The 20,683-nt window shown below is 43.1% G+C and overlaps 1 protein-coding gene across 2 annotated transcripts in view; it reads left to right on the top strand.

Annotated features, from left to right (window-relative positions):
- NINJ1 (ninjurin 1) overlaps positions 1-16,967 on the top strand; it is a 40,550-nt gene extending 23,583 nt beyond the window's left edge. For both annotated transcript variants that reach the window (XM_059715406.1, XM_014596580.3), the window contains exons 3-4: positions 7,277-7,442; positions 13,996-16,967. In XM_059715406.1, coding sequence (XP_059571389.1) covers positions 7,277-7,431 — 155 coding nt within the window. In that variant the 3' untranslated portion in view covers positions 7,432-7,442; positions 13,996-16,967. The remainder of the gene's footprint in view (positions 1-7,276; positions 7,443-13,995) is intronic.
- The last annotated feature ends 3,716 nt before the right edge of the window (positions 16,968-20,683 follow it).

Below are 20,683 nucleotides of genomic sequence, written 5' to 3'. Positions count from 1 at the left end.
CTCTTTCAGAGACTTTGAGGGCCTGCAGGGTTTATGCAAACAAATAAAAAGAAAAGCCTTGCTCATAGTAACTGCAGACTCCAGGCAGCCTTGCTGTCTGCCAGTGCAGCCACCCAGAGGCTGCTTTCAGCTCTTTTATTCCCCCCTGGCCCCCACACCTGGGTTTAGCTCCCTGCATCCCTGAACCTGGGCCCCCAGCCTCTGGTGAGTCCCCTCAGCTCTGCAGTGGGTGTGAGGGGGATGCTTTCAGGGAGTGGGGCCTCTCCAGCTTCTCCACACCCACAGTAACAGAGCTGGACCCTGTTACATAGTGTTAAATGAGTTTGCTTACTGATAAGACTAAACAGAATATCAGAGATGCTACTCCTGATATTGCTGTTCACTTATCAGTCACTAGGGAAAAAATGTTTTTCATGTAAAGTATAAAACACCACACAAAATGTTTTGGGAATGATTTAAAAAGAGAAGGCAAAATCCTGATCCCCTGTAACAGGGGCCTTTGCAGGGCCAATCTCACGATGGCCCACCCACCTGTTTCTGGGCTAACCGCCCGCCTTCTCGCCCATCACACCTTGTTGGTAATTAATTAATAGAAGTCAATTAAGCTGGAGGCTGCCCATTTCTTGCCCCGATGCCAGGGAGCTCTATCTGTGGCTCCGATCCTTTCCTACACCACAGCCCAAGCCTCGCAGATGGCATCCAGATGTTCTCAACATCACCGGCCCCACACTGGGCCCCCAAATCCTACTAATTGAACTCTGCCTGGATTCTTCTCTTCAGGTGGTCTCACCTACCTTCATACCGGGCAGCATAGCTCCCTGAACCACTTCCCCTTCGGGTGTGGTCCCCCGGGGACCTTTGGCTCACTAGCCCTGGCCCACCTCCAGGCCAGTTGGGACCCCAGGCCCGCAGCTCTTGGGCATCCCTCGCGGTGACCTCCCCCCCAGCCCTTTGACCCTTCCGGTCCTGGCCCCAGCATGGACCAGTCAGGGGAAGTCCAGACAGGCATGAGTCTATGGCCTCACTCTTCCTCTGTGGGGTCCACCTTCCAGACCCTCCAACAAAGGGTAACCCACCCAGTTGTGGGGGCTAGGGGTTAAGGCACCCCGACCCGCCTTTCACCTGGGTGGTCACTGGCCTGGCATTTCCTGGGGGCTCCCGTGCCACTGGGAGCCCCACCAGGCCACCCACTCCCGGCAGGGTGCAGTTTTAGGTCAGGCCCAGGCCCAGGAGCCTCCTGACCATCCCCTACAGCTCCTCCCTTACCTCCAGTTGATACTAGCAGCCAGGCAATGTTGTTGCCCAGCCTCCAGCAGCCGAGCTGCCCTGTTTATAGGGGCGGCCCCTGATTCAAAATGGCTGCCCCAATCAGGCACCTGCCAGCTGCCAGCTCCAGGCCCTTAAAGTGACAGGCACCTGCAGAGCCCTGCCACACCCCGCATTCAGCGCTAGTGGGAGTTTTGCCATCAACTGCGGTAGAGCCAACATTTTACCCGATATATTTAGCATTCAGTAATGGAGATACACAGAATCTGTTCTACTTCTGCATTCTATTATTGCTTGAGTTGCAGGTACTGTACTGCTGCTGAAAAATTCAGCATTTTTAGTAATTTATTTTAAAAACCATACAAACATTTCACTCTTTCAGCGTTGTACATTTAAAATAGGTACACAATTAAAGATACAAGACTAAAACCTATCCCCAAAGACCTAAATTAGCAGGGCAGCTGTGTTCTGTATGCAAACTTGATCCTATAGTCCTGACTGCAGGAGGAGTTGTCTGGATGGGCTACAGGATCAAGCATATTTCCATAACAAAGACCATGACTGATTTAGTGGCTCTGTATTTGTTTTTGTAAATACAGAAGAAAAAAGAAAAACAAAATCAACCAAAAATTGCACTAGGACAGGAGTCCAGAATTCATTTTTATGCATCAGCGTAGGATAACAGTGGAATGGCAGCCTTCTTCTGAAACATTTTGGAAGTTTAAAATCATTGTTTATATTTTTGACACACTTAGTGCACTTGGCCACTTCATAATACGTTAATTTTTCCAGCTTGTGTGAGCACTTTGTGTGAAAATAGACTTTGCTGAGTTTTTGTAGAAACCTAGCAGCATTCCTGAAAAGCACCTAGCCAAAACAAAAAACACACACACAAAGATCTTGTCAAGAGATGGCCTGATATGATTTAGAAAGCTGCTAAAGGAGGGGTCTATGTTTTCAGCAACAATCAACACTCCAGCAGGAAGTGCTTGCACCATAAGCCACTGAAATATGTGGGAGACTTGCCAACATTTTCAGAGAGCTATGGATTCTTTGCAGTTAGTATTCAGTCTTTTAGTTATGTGACTGTTATAAGCTCTTCTCTTGAAGTTAAGAGTCTTATATATGTAAAACAGAAATCTGGCTAGCAAGAAGCAGATTTCACACAGGGAGCTATTAAAGTTACAGCTACTTCAATGAATGTTATTTGTTAATTTCCACGGCACACAGTTGTAGGAGCAACTCCTAGAGGGGTTCCCTATTATTGAGGGGGCATGGAATGTGATAGCTCAGATAAGTGAGTGGCACTGGGCTTTATCAGTCTTCCTTGTGGAGAAGTTGAGGGTCTTTCCCAGTGTGTGGCAGAGACTGGGGTATGACTGAAAAAGTTAACAGAAGTTCAATGCAGATGGTAAAGGGGTGTGAGAGAAAGCAGCTCAAAGGTAAACTACTTATTTCTCATGGTCATGGCCTGTGAGACTGGTAAAATATGCAGTTGTTGTTAGATGGTTTTCTCAGCAATACCAGACATTGCTTTCTAAAGTCTGCTTCTGCCTAAGGAAGGTTTTTTTTTTCCTTTTTGATGTGGGTCTCACCAATCTAATTCTCTGGCCACATTGAGAGTAGCATCCAAGGGGTGTTCTATCTGGGAGTACCCATTAATCCCAAAATAACTGGAAGTCAGAGCTAAGGTAGCGACCAGCAGCCCCACTTGACAAACAGAGCGACTCACCAAGAGCATGTACAGCTGGTGTTCAGTGATTGGCAGGGGTTGCCTGTGATCCTGTCTGAGGTGTTGACATTGACTGGGCAAAGCCCTGAATTACTTTGGGCCACCCTCCTTGAGCTGTTGTCTGTCCCAGTGGTATACTGTCAATCATAGTACAGTTTTGATCTCATGGTACTCAAATGGGATCCCTTGATACAAAACAAGAGACAAGTGGGCACTGCAGCAGCAACAGCTTACTCTTCACTGCAGAAATGACAGTTTTTGCTAGTCAAAACTCTCCTCCTCTTGTACAGTAAAGGAAGTCCAAATGAAATTCCAAGCTGTCTTTCAGCCCCTTCCCTTTGGTCACAGGCCTAACACAGTGTCAAGGAAATTCCACCTTTTCTAAAAGGGATCAGCAACTCTTCTCCAGTTGTTCATGCCAGCTTCTAACTCTCTGCCAGGAGCTCCACCCTTGAGCGCAACACTAAGGCTTGGAACAGACATTACACATAAACCAGTTTAAGTGATCAGAAACTGGTTTAAACCTGTAACAGAAGAGATGTTCAGTGCACATAAACCAGTCTGAAAATGGCTGAAACTGGTTTGAGATAAACCTGATTGAATGTAGCATCAGACTTAACTGATTTGGGTCAAACTGTTTTATGCAATGTCTGTCCCAGACCCCTTCCTGGTTTAAATTAAATCAGAGTCCCCCAGTGTCCCAGCATGCTTTCTGAGCTAGGCGGGTTCTCTTCTCCACAGCAGGGCTGGCCCCTCCCCTCTGCTCCCTGGCTGCAGCTCTGGCAGAGACTGCACATATAGCAGGGTCTGCTTGGCTTCCTCCTGCTCCCTCCCTTCCCCTCACCACTCCCTGCTGAGGCAGGGATTTCCCTCTCCCCTCTGCCTGACACAAACACCTCTCAGCATTAGCTAACAAACCACATGCTGGCTATAGTCCGTGCTGTGGGAGACGGGACAAAGGCAAACAAAACAGTGTTGGGTTAGGGCTTTTTGGAGCTAATCAACAGGCAGCTGGTAATGTCTCTTCCTTGGAAAAAAGTCGTTTAAGAAGAGCTGGAACTAATAAGAGAGGTTTTTTTCTGTTTGATGGGATGATAAATGCTAACATTTCCATGTTGGTCTAAAAAAAGATATCAAATTCACCCAAGGAACCTTGTCTGCCTATGTCCTTAGACCAACACGGCTACAACCTAAACCCCTGCAACATTCCCCTGTGTAACTCAATGCTCTGTTATCAACTCCCTGCTGGCTCCCTTGCTGGTCAGGGGGCGGGGGGGAACCCCTCCCTAATTAGAACACCCTGCTGGGGCCTGTCCACACTCCACTCAGCTCAGCACTGTGGAAGGGAAGGCAGGGCTGCTCTAGTGGCCCCCAGCTCCTAGCCTGAGCCACTGAAGGCATGTGCCTGCATTTTTGGAATGAAAAGGGAATGTCTATCCACCTCCAAATCGGTTCAAGCTTTGAAGGTTAAACTAATCTGCAAAGATTGAATCAATTCAGGCTCAGGCTTTTTGAATGTCTGTCCCTAGCCTAAGTGTTCTGAGTACGCAGACTGCCTTTCCCAGCATCTTTTGCTTCATGGCTTCCTCCTTTCCCTCTCATTGCTCCCATAATTGTCTTCTCCAATTGTTCAGGCTTATTTCAGACCCTTAACAGAGAGGCCCAGAGCTATTTTACTGAACTCTAAAATAAAGGAGTCACTTGACATCCCTTCCTTTAATGTTTTGTTGGAACGGCCTTTTAAATCTTTTAGAACTGAGAATGACTCCCAAAATTCCCTAGTTCTGGCCTGGGTCATTCTGAGTTATAGTTGCCAAATCTGTTTGTATCTATTCCAGGAAGTTTCTGGAAGGCCAACACGTGACACACGGTGCAAACATGAACACATGCTTGTATATATCAGTTACGGATTATAGTGCATTGACTTAATGTTAGGAAGGCAAATGCACATAACTATTACATTTTAAAAACCCACTGGACTACTGTATAAATCGGATTCAACATTTAATATTTATTTCAATGAAAGCTCTATCATTTATCTCCTGGGAGCAGTTTCCTGGGGATTTATATCTTATTCTTGGAGACGCCAGGGCAATCCTGGAGGGTTGGCAACCCTATTTTGAGCCTTTAGCCTACTTTCAAGGCCCATACTTCCTGTCTAAGGCACAAAATTTAGACTGGGTGGATTTTAGTATTTCCATACTAAAATGTGTGGAAAATTACACATCGCTTCTCCTTTGAAAACATTTGTTTTCAATGCTAATCCTTCAAGGTGGTATAGTAACCATGAGCCCTTCTTAGAAAGTGTGTGCATGGGGGGAGGGCGGGGGGCATTTTGAAATAGTTTGGGCTACATGAAATGATAGTAATCCACTCCCACTATAATAAAACACATAAGATTCACTGTACTTAAGAACGGTTTCTAGGTTAATTTCATGTTTAGTACTATAATAACAAAACAAGATTACTGTAATTCTGTTTGGAAACTCTGAACCCTGCCTTAATAGGCAGAGCTGTATTTTCCCGTTTTCCAGTCCCCAATTTTGATGAATCTTTAAAATAACAGCTCTGTACAACCTGGTGTCTTTGTAATGCACAGGCACTGCTAACTCATTTCCCCCAGCAGCCAATTTGGGGGACTTTTTCTTATGTACTACAAGAATGGGAATTCTGCTTCACTTTTCTGGAGGTACCATGTACCCCAACCATATCCTGGAAATGTTAGATGGCAAACATACATGTGCAAAAGCACTCCAGAGTGCAGGCATGGTATCCAAAATGAATTTTCAGGCCTGAATATGGCTTTAATCCAAACTGTTTAGACTTAGAGCCAGTGTGGAATGCAGAGCAACTAGTGTGTTTCAAAGAGTCCTTTCATAGCTGCTCAAGTGCTTTGGCTGGCTTATGAGGTCTCTCACAATGCACTGCTTCTGTGAGCAAAGCTGCAAAATGTGGAATAGGTGCCTAGAAGGCCTTGAAACTGAGGTGGCCAGGACTATGCCAGTATGCACAAAGGTTAAACTGCACCTGGTGTTACATACAAAGTTAATTATTAATTCAGTTTGGTGAATATGGATGCACCAGTAGCAATCACAAATAGCGTTGGTTTAGTGTTGGTCATTATGCTTAGTAAAATAACCATCCGATTAGTGCACCAGAGCACACATCCATGAGCACATCTGTGGACACCTCCAGCCTTTAGGATACTACCAGAGCTTGTTAGATATAAGATCTTGCTCACCAAATCCGATGCTTATAACTTACATAACCTTGTAAGAATAAAAATTGGAAGATATCTCCAGTAATCTCCTTGTTGAGAGTCTAATCCAAAACTCACTGAAATAAGTGACAGTATTTTTACCACTTGCCATGAGATTGCATTAGGCTGTAAATTACAATGCTCTTCCTTTATGGTAGACACAGTCAGAGGAAATCTACCTTTCCAGTCATGCTGAGTCATCCCTCCAACTTTCCTGCAGTCCTATACAAACACTCAGGTACTTAATATCATTCACTTTACATTTTCACAGTTTGGGGAAAATGAAGCTTACAACAAGCCTGTGTTACCTCCCATGTTCGTATATATATCCCTCCTATCAATAGTACAACTAAGAAAAAGCTGCAAGCAAACAAAGGAAAGAAATTTTTATACTGTTGGTGCTGTATAAGGCTCTTGTTTGTTTACAAAAAATGAGAAGCAATGGGTGGTTAAACCAGGGGATAAAAGGCTTACATACACAAATCTAAAAGTGAGGTGAGGTTTTTTTGTTGAAGATATGCAGCCTTATTGGCCATGAGAAATTATCTCTTATTGGTATGCTTCTGATAAACAAGTTTTTAAAAGTGTAAATAAAGTGTATTTTGAAGTTCGCTTTAAATTTACAAAATAGAATTTCTCTTTGGAAGAAGCAGGGGTGACATATAGGGGGTGCACGTGCGTGTACGTGCACCCCGTACATGTGTTGGTGCACCTCCTGCAAAAGGGTGCCACCAACACTGTCCGCACTGTTGCCGCTCGCTACTGGCTGCCAAATTTGGCTCTTGGAGTTAGTGGATATTACATGCTTCTAGTGAGTGAAGACAGGCTCCTAGGCTTCTTAGGCTCTGCAATATTGGTTGCAGTGCTAAATTCTCTTTTTGCAAAATTAATGTGAGTGACACTTAGCATGGTGGTAAAAGAGAAACACTTATATTTATATCAGAATAGTAAAGAAGCTTTTCACTCTGTCTGTAAGCATGGTTTCAGTGTAAGAATATTTTTGTTGTTTTTCTTTAAAGTAAAATATGACCTTAACAACCCTGCAAAACACAACAAGCTGGATGCTCTCAATAACGTTGCAACTGGACTGGTGTTCATTATAGTAGTTGTGAATGTTTTTATCACTGCATTTGGAGTACAGAAGCCTGCACCTGAGACATCCTCAAAACAGTAGGTGACAGAAAGGTGAGTTATGGCCCTTTCAAATTCTTTCCTACTGCAGGCCAGTTGCCCTTTCCATATGTGTAACAGGCCACCCACTCCTCACCAGGGCTTTTTTAAAAATAATCAATTTTCAGAGTTTGAACCTTATGCATATAATCTTTATAAAAACCAAGCACATGCTTCATGCTAATTTGAAAACAGTTGATTTGAGGGATTATAATTTATGGTGTATTAACATTTATAATTTGAAGTGCAAGCAGAGACTTAGCCTACTACAGAGGCCTCTTCTATATCCCCTCTGTAGAAAATGTAAAGATGATTTCTCAGGAAGAGACACTCTCTATGTTTAGTGCCAGTAGTGCCAAGAGAGGCAGTAAAGTTGTGCTTCCCTGCCCTTTCTCAAAAGCCTTTTTATTAGGCAGGTCAGCAATCTAATGCAAATGGATTTTTCTCTTATCCTATTCAGTTAACACAAAAAGACTCAAGGTTCATCCAAATCACTAGCATGATCACACCCTAGGTTCCTCTAAGGTGTCCTCTGGCTTTCATGAGTGTCATGAATTCCCCCTCCCCTGCCGAATACACTTCTTTTCAGTTATAGACAGCCCAACCCCCATACCACAGATATTCTTGTTTGGGACTCCTAAGCCTTCTGCAGTCTTGCAAGATACCCCTTGCAATTTAAGAAAGGCTCTTTGGACTGAGATCAGACCTTCAGATCACCATAGCCCTCACCATCTCCAATATGCTCAGCTCCTGATGGAGACTTGAAAGGCAAGGAGTGCAAATAGAAGTGAAGGCATCTTGTCTTAGAAAAGCTATGATTTATCAGTCAGGTGCAGTACAACAGGTGGAGACCTTGCATCAGAATGGCCAAACCAAACCAAACCAAACCAAACCAAACCAAACCAAACCAGAGTCCATGTCATCAAGAGAGTCAGACATGAAGATCTGTGTCCCTTTGGGTTCTGTGCTGTATCTGTCTCCCACTTTCCAAGTCAGTTTTACATTGGTGGGTTTCTTTAATCCCTGGCCTTGGCACCTGTCCTTTACAAAATCACCTCTGATCATGGAGGCTTCCATTGTGCAACTCAGATGTTTTTCCTAGGTAAACTGTACTAATAGTACTCCAGATAATCTCATGTGCTTCCTTCTATCAATTGAGTGAACTCTAGAACAACTCTCAATAACAATGTGTGTGTATTTTTTTTAAAAAAACCTTATGTATTATAAAAAATAAAGTCACAGAGTAATTCAAGTTCTAGAGAAAATTCCTTAAAATAAGAACCTTAAAGAGGACAATCTGTTTTGTTTAGCAAAAATAGGGAGTGAGAGGTCACTTGATAAGTAACACAGGGCCAGGGGGGAGAATGCCAGGCACTAAAGAACTTGTAATCTAGCAAAAAAGAATGTGGCAAGAACCAAAGGCTAAAGATGAAGCCAAACTTGGGAACAGGATGCAAATTTCTAACAAAGAAGGCAAGTAACACTGGAACACACTATCAAAGGAAATTGTGGATTCTCCCTCTCTGTAGCTTTATGTTAAGACCAAGGAAGGCATTTGAATATCTGCTTAGCTAAATAAGTTATTAAGTTTACAAAAGGGGCAACTGTGGAATGCAAGGATCTGTTTTATAAACAGGATATCAGGGATCCAATGATCCATTCTTGTCAGAATCTCTAAGAATGTACTAATGTATTTCATTTTTAGCAATAGAGAACACTCATATATAGCCTTACCAGCTATAAAAGTTGTAGTCAGTGCATCCATTTTAGTGTCATCCCTTTTACAAAATAGGGGTTCAAAACATTACATGTAGAAGCTGTACTGAAAGTACACTTGGGTTGTTAAGACAGTCCAATCTAAATTCAGGCCTTCTGTGCTTGCATACTCTGCCTGGATAGTTGAGATTTCTATTCTGCAACAGCCAGAAACAGAAGCCAAGAGAAGTCTCCTGGGTCTAAGACACTACAAATATCCTTCTATTTCAGAACTCTCTCCCTCATTTAGTCTGCTTTATAGGCAGGGACAAACAGCACATGACTGCGTAATTTAAATACTGTACCATAAGCCATGCGTTCAAAAGGACCACACCTGAACTTCATGCTTTAAAATCTTCTTGAATGTCTGCTGTGGTCACCAGCTGAGTTAGAATCAAAGGGCTCTTATACACATGCAGGGAGCCTGCTCTGATGCACTGTAATTCCAGCATGTCAGAGCAGACTCAATTAAATCGTGTCTGCCAGCATGTGAAAATTTACACACTCCAGCAGCCTTCAGCATCATTTGCATCAGCATCCCCGTGCTGAAAAATGGCTGCAGGATGCTTTAAACTAAAGCTTGTTTGATGAGCTTTAGTTCAAACTGCCCTGCTACTATTTTTCAGTGCAAGGATGCTGAAGCACGTGACACTCCGGGAGCTTTTAATTAGCTCAGCTTTTACACTCTGGGGGGCACTTTCATTAAAAGCTCCCCCCCCCCCGGCTCCCCCAGCCACACATCTCCCACAGCACGTGTATAAAAGTCCACTGACTTTTAGAACTACAGCAAAGTTCTCTGTCACTTTAGCTGAAGGAGTAGCAGCAGTAGGTTTCTGTCCTCTTTTTGGACTTCCCGCTGGAAGCAGATGTAACACATTGTCACTGGTTTAAACAGCTTTTTGCTAGATAGCAAAGAATGTTGGAATCAGAAATGTAAAGTTTTATTCCTGACTGAAAGGGATAGAGCTGTAGTAATTACCAGGGGCACAGTCATTTGAAGAATATGCTCATTATGTCTCCTTCTGGAATTACAAATGAATAGGAATGTTGTATGCAAGACAGAGCAGGCACTCATTCCTATCTGCTGGCGCTGGGAAGGACTAAGCTGGTAAAGCATGCCTGGTTCAGGCAGCAGACTTTAAGATACAGACAGGAGAGTAATAATAATGATAACAAACTTAGAAATCACAATGATGAGGAAAGACTAAAGTAATTGGGCTAATTTTTTCTGCACTAGCGCTGTCCAATTTCAAAGCAGCTGGGGGCCTCACATGACAGTGGCCATATAGTACACGGGCTCTCAAGAGCCTTCCTGCTACTGTGTGGGCTGCACAAGCCCCCTCTGGCCTGACCTGCTAGTTTACCAGGCCACCTCCAGCCCTGGTGCCCTGCCCTGCCCTGCCCTGAAGATCCCAGCCACCACCACAGAAGCAGAAACAGAAGCAATGATGGGAGTAGTGACTGGCAGGATTTTGTGGGCCCTGCTTTAATCCTTTGTAGACTAGATGCAGCCCAGTTGGACAGTGCTGCTCTAGAAAAAGGAGAGACTGAGTGGAGGGTCATTCAGCAGTCTTCAAATATATTGTATATATTAAGCTTGTTATAAAGTAGACAGTGATCAAGGTCCTTCATGGAAAATGTAGTGGTGGGGGGGGAAGCAAAAAGTCACTTTAATTTGCTGCAAAGACTATATTAGGATGATAATGGATACTGGGGAAAAACTAAATATTAGAAGCTGAAACACATTTCCTGGGGAAAGTTCTGGAGTCAAACATCTGCCAGAGGTGAACTAGGCATACTTCATCCTGTCTCTCAGTGCAGCCGGGTAGAGGAAAGGACCACCTTTCTGCTACTATATTTGTGATTCATTTTGAAATGCAGTGTTGCCAATTAGATTGATCTGTCATACTACAGTTGTCCCAGCTCTGCCAGAAATCATCTTCTCCATGCTTTTAGCTACAACATCTGAAAAACGGAAGGAATGAAGGGTGGGGAAAATGGTAGTTATTAGTTTCTTAGGGTAAGGTCATGAGGCTTGTTCTGATGTTGGAGCCATGAACTGCATAAAATTAACACCAGTTAGGCAAAGAGCTAAAAATGTCATTAGAAATAATGGTTGCCATCTGTAACCCAGCTCAGCACACCTTGTGCTCTAGAGGGAACTTTATAGCTTCTTTAGTCTTGTCCTACTGTATCTTAAAAGCTGAATAAGAGCTTGAAGCATGCTCAGAGCAGGTTAAATGTTCAGGGACTGGATAACTTGGTAAACACCTGCTGCTGGAGATCATGGATATCTTTAGAACTTCATCAAAGCTAGGTGAACTTTCATAGGGATAGCACAGGGCACATCCTGCCACCGGATTACTTCCCTATAAAACACAGAAATCCCTAGTTTAGGTTGTAGGCACTAGAGCTCTTCAAATGGACAGCTGGAAACTTAATATAAGACTACCTACTTTTCCTTAGCTCTGTTCTTAGAAGTGACTCCAGCTGATTTTACAGAGTTAAAAAAGAAACAGGAGAAAACCATTGCCCCCTTTCTCCCTGCCCTCCAACACATCCCCCACAGTCAAAAGAAAATCAGGTATAACATTTTTTAGCTTAAGTGAATGTATTTTGACTGAATTATAAACAATAAGGGCCAGGCATATGGTAGCAGGAACTAGCCAACCTATATCAATGGCTATTTTTCTCTCATTCTCTATGGTTCTGCTCAATCAACTGGTGAAAACTTGGCCATGAATAGGGTACCCATAACAAATTTCAGGGAAATCTTCGGCATGTGCCAGCATGCATGCACCGCCCCCCGCCCCCTGCAGGTCCCAGGAGGAAGTCAGGCAGGACAGTACACACACACCACACCCCAGCCCCTGACCCCACAGCTCCTAGGAGCAGCAGTTCAGGACTGAGGCCAGGCAGGACAGCGCGCGCGCACACACACACACACACACATCCCAGGAATAGGGCTGGCCAGGACAGTGCAGCCTACATACACCCCCACCCCAACCCTTCCCTCCCCCACTCCCACTGTACTGTGTAAGCAGCTCCACTTGCAGCCCAGCAGAGTCTGTACCAGGCAACAGCCCATTGACAGGGCTCCCTGGAGAAAATTGAAGCAATGGCCCTGGATTGGCAGGAACCCGCCAGCACATGCCCAGGTCCTGAGTCAGGAGCTGGGCACGTGAGCCAGGTTCACACCAATCCAGGACTTTTGCTTCAATTTTCTCCAATGCTTTAAAAATCTGGGACTGTCCCAGCCAATCTGGGACATATAGTCACCCTAGCCATGAAGCATACCTTAAAGGACATTACTTCCAGACTACTTTGAACTAGTAGATTGGTATCCAGAATCCAGAGCTCAGTCAGCAGCATTTTCTTGTAATCAGAAGCAAAGGCCATCATAAATGTTTCTCCTGATAGCACTGGACAATCTTGTGCATAGACTGATTCCAGGCTATTTAGGGCTTTTATAGATTATAACCAGCACCTTAAAACTGTTCATAAATATGATAATGACTAGTGCATATCATAAAACATAGGTGTTAAGTGCTTGTTCCATCCAACTACTTGCTGATTGATATCTCCTACATTTTCCAGCTTCTGATTCAGTTTGACTCAACACTGGTTCTTGGGACATACTGGTTTCACAGCCTTGAACATGGTTGCTGTACTCTGCCACAGCTGCAAAGCTCAACAAAAAAACAGTTTATGGAGTCTTGCAGCTGTTAGAGTTTAAGGGACATCTGTTTCATTGCATCATATGCCCATTCTGCTTCAGACAGCATTAATGTGCCAAGCTAGTTTCTGCATCAGCTATTGTGTGTGCATTATACCCTTAAACCTGTAAGAGGAAATTCCTCCCCTACCTCTACCCCCAGCCAGCCTTCTCCCTCTCACCCCTTCCCCACTCAAATGAGAGAAAGCTACATTGCTTTTACACAGACAATTTTTTTAGTGCCTGGTTTTGTGTAACTCAAGTTGACTCTGCTGACAGACTTCCACGTGACACTTATGCAATAGCTTCTTTTCATCAGTTCCTTCAACAAACACACAATCCAGAACTTCTGGCCCAAATGAGGTAATTTAAAAAAAATGGCTATCCTCTTGATGGAAGTGAGAGTCTGAGCCTAAATTTTCTGTGGTCAGCTGCAACTTTTAACCATCTGAGATCAAATGGAAACCTCAAATGCTGAGAGCAAAAAGGAAAAAAAAAGTCACAGTTGTAAAACACCCTGGATTTAGATCTATTGCATAAACTGTCAATGAAATGTTAATGTATGTTTCAGTTCATTTTCTGCAATGGAGGCAGAACAATTTAAGGACTCTCAAGTAGAGGAAGAAACAAAGAGAGAGGGAGGCTGAGACATACAAGTCCACTTCTGCACAAGGCTCTAGCAGTGTGCTCCCACCTGCACGTGTTCATACATAAGCATGCATCCATCACCATTGTGCCTAGACTTTTGGTTTTCTACCCCTGTCTTGTTAGATACTTCTGGATGCTGGAGATAGTTCTTTGGATATTTATGCATCTGATTTGACCATTTGCACTTATTGCCTTTCCTAGAAATCTCTGTCCATTTGCATTAGCCTTAATAGCTCACTTAAATAGTAAATGTCTCTTCCCCTCCAACTAGGCTTTCAGCAAAAATACAATCCCTGGTGGCCAGATGAAGAGTATATGCTGGGAGTGTGGCCAATGTGGCTTCCTTTTACTGTGCACACGATTCGGGAAGAAATTTCACTTCCATTGTAAAAGGAACTTGTGAATCCATGCAATTAATTTGTTGACTTTTTTTTCTGCTTTTTATTTCAGAAATCTGAACCACAGACCTCCTAGCAGATACCTTTTGCATTTTATCTTGGACCCAAAGAGAATAATCTGAAGAAGTGAAATTATTCAAGCTAGCCTCTTTATTAGTTTTCTTCATCTGATGTTTTTCTGTGCCTGAAATTTTTATCTTTTAAATGTTTAAGGTGTTTAGTTTTTGTTGAAAGCATCAGATATTACAAATCTTAGCACATTGATGCATTCCAAGATTAAGGCAGCTCTGTTTCTGCAGTAACTGGTAGTTCTTCAAAGAAATATGCAGCATAACATATTGCAGGGAATGAAGTGATGGCATCCACTTCAGAGACATCTCAGGACTCTTCACTTTCTATGCCTTCTGTTTTCCTGGTGGGCAAGAAGCTGCCCAACATAATTGTTCATTGTTGTCTACTCTGGCAATGGTTTCCAAACTTTCTGGACCAGTGGACTGCTTTCAGCCCTCAGAATATTTTGTGGACTACCATATACCCATGTCATTAAGGTTTTAAGTGAAAAAGCAGGGAGAGGGTATAATTCTTGAACCACTTGCTGTGGCCTCAAGGGAATAACTAAACTATCGAAAATAAGGGTTTCAGTTTGGCATGATCACACTGCCTATACCTCACTTCACTGGGATCTAGATATTTGTAATTCACAGTGCAGTTATCTTTATGCTGAATCAAGAGGCCACATTTTATTGCCCCTCTGTCAGCTAATTGGAAACTCTGCTTCCTCTAAGTTAAAAGGAAGACTATTAGGAACAAAAGGTCAACTGGAACATTCAGTTGTCCAGTTTCCCTCACAAGCAGTCATTTGCCCAACTTCTGTCTCTAGATCACAGTCAGTACTTGACAATCTGAGTGAATCTCCTTCCCTGTCATGCAACCACAGAAACAGCCCCTTTGCCTAGTTTCTCACCCACATTGTACTCTAGCCTGTAAAATATATTATGTACCATTCTAGCCTATTATGAAAAGTCTGTTAACATGTTACTATATCTAGGCCCAGCTGAGTAACTTAAGAATAGAAGGTGAAATTCATCCATGCACAGAGGGATTTTTCAGGGCACCTATGCTATTAACCCTGAAAAACAGTGTGCGTTAACTGAATTTTGCTTGACAGCTTTTTCTGCATGCTCTTGCTTTTGTGAGTATGTGACTAATTTGAGTCAAAAATAAATTTAAAACAGGGGGGAGATCTTTATGGCTCATGTAACCTGCTGGCACGGGAAGTAATTTTTCCTGAGTACACACTGCTGCTGGCAGTGATGTGTATTGTAGATACTACCACTAACAAAAGCATTTTAATCCTTTTATTTCTAATTTATAGTACCTGCGAGTAGAAGTTTAGTTTTCTTGTGTTAACTTCCTTGTAGATATAAATGTGTATTAATATATCTCCTTTGTCATCACTTTATGTTTTAAAATCTCTCTTCTTGTAGCACTATACATAAAATTATTAAGAGAACTGAAAGTACATCGAGTTCTCAAAGAAGCCTTTATGAAGAAATGAGCTTTGAGACTTCTCTTGTTTTCTGTAGGTTACGTAAGTATTATCTTCCAGCAGAAAACAAAGCATCAAAAAGTTTTTGTTGCTTTGTTTCCTGTTAAGACTCTTTTCTTGAAAGTCTCTGGTAAATAAGGTCTGTACAACACAGAGCAAAGAGATTTTACTGTAGCTTAGAGTAGCTACAAGCAGATGCTTACCACAGATTTCCCCAACATTTAATATGTCATCTCTCAAAAGAAGTTAAGTCAAAATAATAGTAAATAAAACAGATGAAGGAATATCACTATGCACTAGGGCTGTGCGAAGCTTCGTTCCCCAATGCGATTTGGCGAAGATTCGGCCCAATTCAGTGGCCGAATCTCCAAATCCGAATCGAATCAGGAGACCCTTTAATCTCTCCAAATTGAATTGGAACCCTCCAAATCGATTCGGAGAGATTCGACGATTCGGACATAGACACAATTTTAAATGTTTTTTTCTACATACCTCAAAGTACCAGGTGGCTTGTGAATGCTGAGATGCTGGAGCAGATGCAATGTCCCACAGGAGTGCAGAGGGCTCCCCAGTGCTCTTGGCAGCAGGCCTGGGAGCGGACCAGAAGTATTTCTGGTCCACTTCTGGGTCTGCTGGGGAGCGCGCCTGGCCCTGGCACCCCCCTGTCCCACCCTGGCTTGGCAAGTGGCCCCCCACAGCTGATTGCCAAGCCAGGGGACAGGGCACAGGGGGCCCCCACATGAGCTCGGCAGTGGACCCGAAAGTGTACCGGAAGTACATCTGGTCCACTTCCAGGTTTGCCGCCAAGCACGCTGGCCCTTCGGCCCCCGCCCCCGGTGCTTCTGTGGGATGCTTCATCTGCCCCACCATCACAGTGTTCACAAGCTGTGTCTGGTACCTCGAGGTATGTAGAAAAAACATTTAAAGCTGCATCTATGGCTGAATTGCTGATTCTCCGAATCAGCATCGAATCTCCAGATTTGGATTTGGTTGAATCAAATCGGGGACAGTGATCTGAATCAACGAATCGAATCACTGTCCTTGATTCGGGCCAAATCCAAATTGAATACAGCCTGTTTCGCACACCGCTACTATGCACCCATGTTATATAATATTCTAATATTGTATTACAGTGAAACAAGTGCTAAAATAGCATGGCTTTTGATTCTTCCACTGTCAGAGCCAGTACATTTACAAATGGAACCCTTCAGAACATGACTTTCTTTGTAATCAAATGTCAGACAGCGGCCTGGATATATACTTCTTGAACTTGCCACACACGTGAAAGGTAGCAAAATATGGCATTAGACAATGTAGCACTCAAAGACACCCTTAACAAAACTCCATTGCAGGTTCTAAATTGGTTGTTACCCTTTAACTGGGGTTGGGATCCTAATTGTTTCTTATTAAAATTCTCCATGTCATGGTCAAGTGCAACATTCTCCTTTTTGTTCATTAAATACAAGGTTTTTTCATATTGCTGTTTTGGAGTCTCATTCAGCTCCCTGCCTCCCAATTGTTCTTCCTGCACCAATTGGAGACATAATGTAAACTGATACAGCTCAGTGACCTGGAAGATGGGATGGAGCGCATCCTCAGCAAGTTTGCAGATGATACCAAGCTGAGTGGGGGGTAGTAGATATGCTGGAGGTCAGGGCTAGGATTCAGAAAGACCTCAATGAATTGGAAGATTGGACCAAAAGGAACCTCATGAGCTTCGGTAGGGATAAGTGCAAAGGCCTGTACTTAGGATGGAACAACCCCATGCACAGGTACAGGCTGGGAACTGACTGGCTAAGCAGCAGCTCTGCAGAAAAGGATCTGGGGGGTACAGTGGACTACAAGCTGAATATGAGCCAACAGTGTCCTTGTTGCCAAGAAGGCTAACAGCATACTGAGCTACATTAGCAGGAACGCCACCTGCAGATTGAGGGAAATGACTCTTCTGCTCTATTCTGCATTGGTGAGGCCACATCTGGAGTACTATGTCCAGTTTTGGGCCCCCTACTACAGAAAGGATGTGAACAAATTGGAGAGAGCCCAGCAAAGGGCATCAACAATGGTTAGGGGACTGGAGCACATGATTCTGAGGAGAGGCTGAGGGAATTGGGTTTATTTAGTCTTCAGAAAAGAAGACTAAGGGAAGATTTAATAGCAGCCTTCAACTACCTGAAGGCTGGTTACAAAGAGGATGGAGCAAGACTGTTCTCAGTAGTGGCAAATGATAGAACAAGGAGCAATGTTTTCAAGTTGAAGGTTAGATACTAGGAAAAACTTTCACTAGGAGGGTAGTAAAGCACTGGAAGAGGCTACCCAGAGAGGCTGTGGAATCTGCATCCTTGGAGGTTTTTTAGACCTAGCTAGACAAAGCCTTAGCTGCGATGATCTTGTTGGGGATGGTTCTGCTTTGAGCAGGGGGTTGGATTAGATGGTCTCCTGAGCTCCCTTCCAGCCCTAATTTTCTACAATTCTAACTCCACTGACTATGCTGGAGTTTCTTCCACTTGCACCACGTTGTGACTTAGCCTAGGCTGCTTAGAATTCCTCCTCCAATATCTCCACTGCTCACACTGACAAACATGGGAAGATTGGTCAGAATTTGTCTCAGTTAAAACTGGCTAGTGAGATTGTGATGGAGAAATACAGGGACACATCCTGCTACTCCCATGGGCAGGGTAGGATTTTGAAAGGGAGGAATGCGACCTCACACCATCTTTTGCTAATGGGGAAGTAGTCTACCAAAGTGGGAGTCTGAGCACCTCACTTTGGGCCTAGGCTCAGCTGCCTTGGTGTGCCCCACAGGAGTCAAGACAGCAGGTGACGAAGTAGGAAGCAGCCTCTTCTCTATCCTGCAGTGGGAGGCTCAAGCCCATGTATCCCAACTCCACCCGATGCCTCACCCAGATCTTTCAGCTGATTTTAGTAATGATCTCTATGGTCACTGTAGGTCCTTGATCCCCTAGCCACTGCCAGAAAGGTGCCAGCTGACACCAAGTTGAATACAGCCTGAAGAAATCCTCATAGCATCTTCCATAGCATGCTCTCTCATAGCATCTTCCAACCCCCAGCAGCCCCAACAAAGAGCTGAGCCCCTCCTCCCTATACCTGTAGTAGGAATTGAAGGGGGATAAGCCCATATCAGATGATCTCCTCATGGATCTCTTTCTACCTGCTCCTCACAAGATCAGACTTCACCTTTTTGGCACCCAGATTTTTCACTCAGTCATTCAGAACACTCCTCTCTGCAGTAAAAGGCATGTCTGCTACATGGCTTAACCAACTCAGTTTTTCTGCCCTTGGTTTACTCCAAATAGTTTTTAGATTTCCAGATTTGTTTTGCTTGTCCTCCTGTTCAGTACATTTGTATTTCTTTCCAGTTCCTTGCCAATTCATTCCTTTTCAGTTTCCCTCTACTCATTTCTGGATCATTATTCTCAATGGCTTCAGTGACCTTCTGAAACATGTTTCATGTGATCTTAACTAAACAATCTGATTTTTTAAAGGTACCAAACACCAAGGGCATTACACTTATATTTTACTGTTTTGCCAAATAAAAAGGGCAAGCTTTCACTGCAGTGTTTTCACTGCAATTAACTGATAATTGAAAAATGCCTTCAGACATGCAATCCATGTTTAAGTCACTGAGGCCTTAAAAGATCATGATTTTTTTTAATCAGGCAAAAGCTTCTCAAAGTTACTTTAATTATTTAGGCACATTTAAAAAAGAACCTTATCCAGTTCGTATTTAAAATCCTAGATGAATCTTTTCTAGCTACAGCAGATAAATGCATCATTTTCTGCCATTCCTAGGTCCAAGATGCTTTTCCTGGTGTATCTTCAGAGTCCAACACTGCTTGGCTCCAAGCAAAATTTTCACTTAAAAGCAGATCATCAATAATGAAGTACCATGAGCTTTTATAGGCCATCTTGGGACTGCAGTTCATACTAGTTCATCCCCTCACTCTGTGTTTAGTGAAACAGGGGCAAAATAAGTCTCACATGCTACTTTGGCTATTTGCATGAGTAATGTACCTCCTGAATCGAGGTCTATTTTTTCTTGGACTTCTCAATCCAGTTTTATTTGATTAGGCAGATGATAATGACAGTATTTATGGGACAAAAATGTTTAGGATATATTATCTAAAATCTGTAATTTCCTAAAAGTTGTTCTCAAGCAGAATGGTGTTATCAAATAATCTGACCTGACTTCTCTGTTTCTGGTTAAAAATCCCACCTTTGCTCAGATAAACTAAATTAAACCAGCAAACATGCAAACAAACCCACACAAATCTTTAACTTTGCCACTAGGGCTGCACAATGTATCATATGCCATATTTCTATTGCTGGGTGTTGGTTAAGTCTGGATGCAGCTTTGTTTCTGTACAGTCACTGCGAACAAAGCATTGGGAAAAATAGGCCTCTCAATAAATCTTTTTCTTGGTTGGTTTTTCATTGTTATGGCTGTGAATTTTTTAAAGCCATCTTTCACAGCTTATAACAAGAATTACCATAATAAGGATCTCAATGATCATCCCAAATGTTTGGGAAACAATCATCAGATGAAATTGTAGGTTCCAAACCTTTTGCCGGCTCATGATACCAAAGAACCATGCAAAAGTTTTGGCCTCATTTTGCAGCTCTTCAATGACTGCAACAACTATGAATTATGTCTAGTCCAGTAATACTACATACTGTACCAAGTAAAGTAGAAGGCATACCACTAGTAATTCTGCTACCATACAATTCAACCAAGCACCAATAGAACAAAACTACTAGAACTCAGGATTACTTACTATATCCAACACTGACAAAAATATTATATATGATAAAGAAGCCACTCATTGTTTTGTGATCCTGCTGCTCTTTATGGGATGTTCTTGAATGCTAATTTTGTTCTTGGATTTACTTGTATTTATCTTACGCATTGCAGGCAGGGAGACAGCTTCCTGTTGACCACACAGGGAGAAGACAGGAAGTTTTCCTTTATTGTTTATTCATTTAAGAGAGTGGACCACAGCACACATACGAAATGCACTCCTGAGGCATGCATCTCAGACTGGAGTATTTTTTTAATACAAGATGGACATGAAAACAGAGTAGAGAAAGAGGAAAAGGAAAACTGAAGAGTGCCTATCCTGGCCAAACTCATGTTACAAAAATTTTACCTCAGTCTTTTACCTTTTGGGCATCA

This window comes from Alligator mississippiensis, chromosome 12 (genome assembly GCF_030867095.1).
Source record: "Alligator mississippiensis isolate rAllMis1 chromosome 12, rAllMis1, whole genome shotgun sequence".
Lineage (NCBI taxonomy): Eukaryota > Metazoa > Chordata > Crocodylia > Alligatoridae > Alligator > Alligator mississippiensis.
The sequence above is the reverse complement of the archived record's forward strand: the minus strand, read 5'-3'. Positions and strand labels throughout refer to the sequence as shown.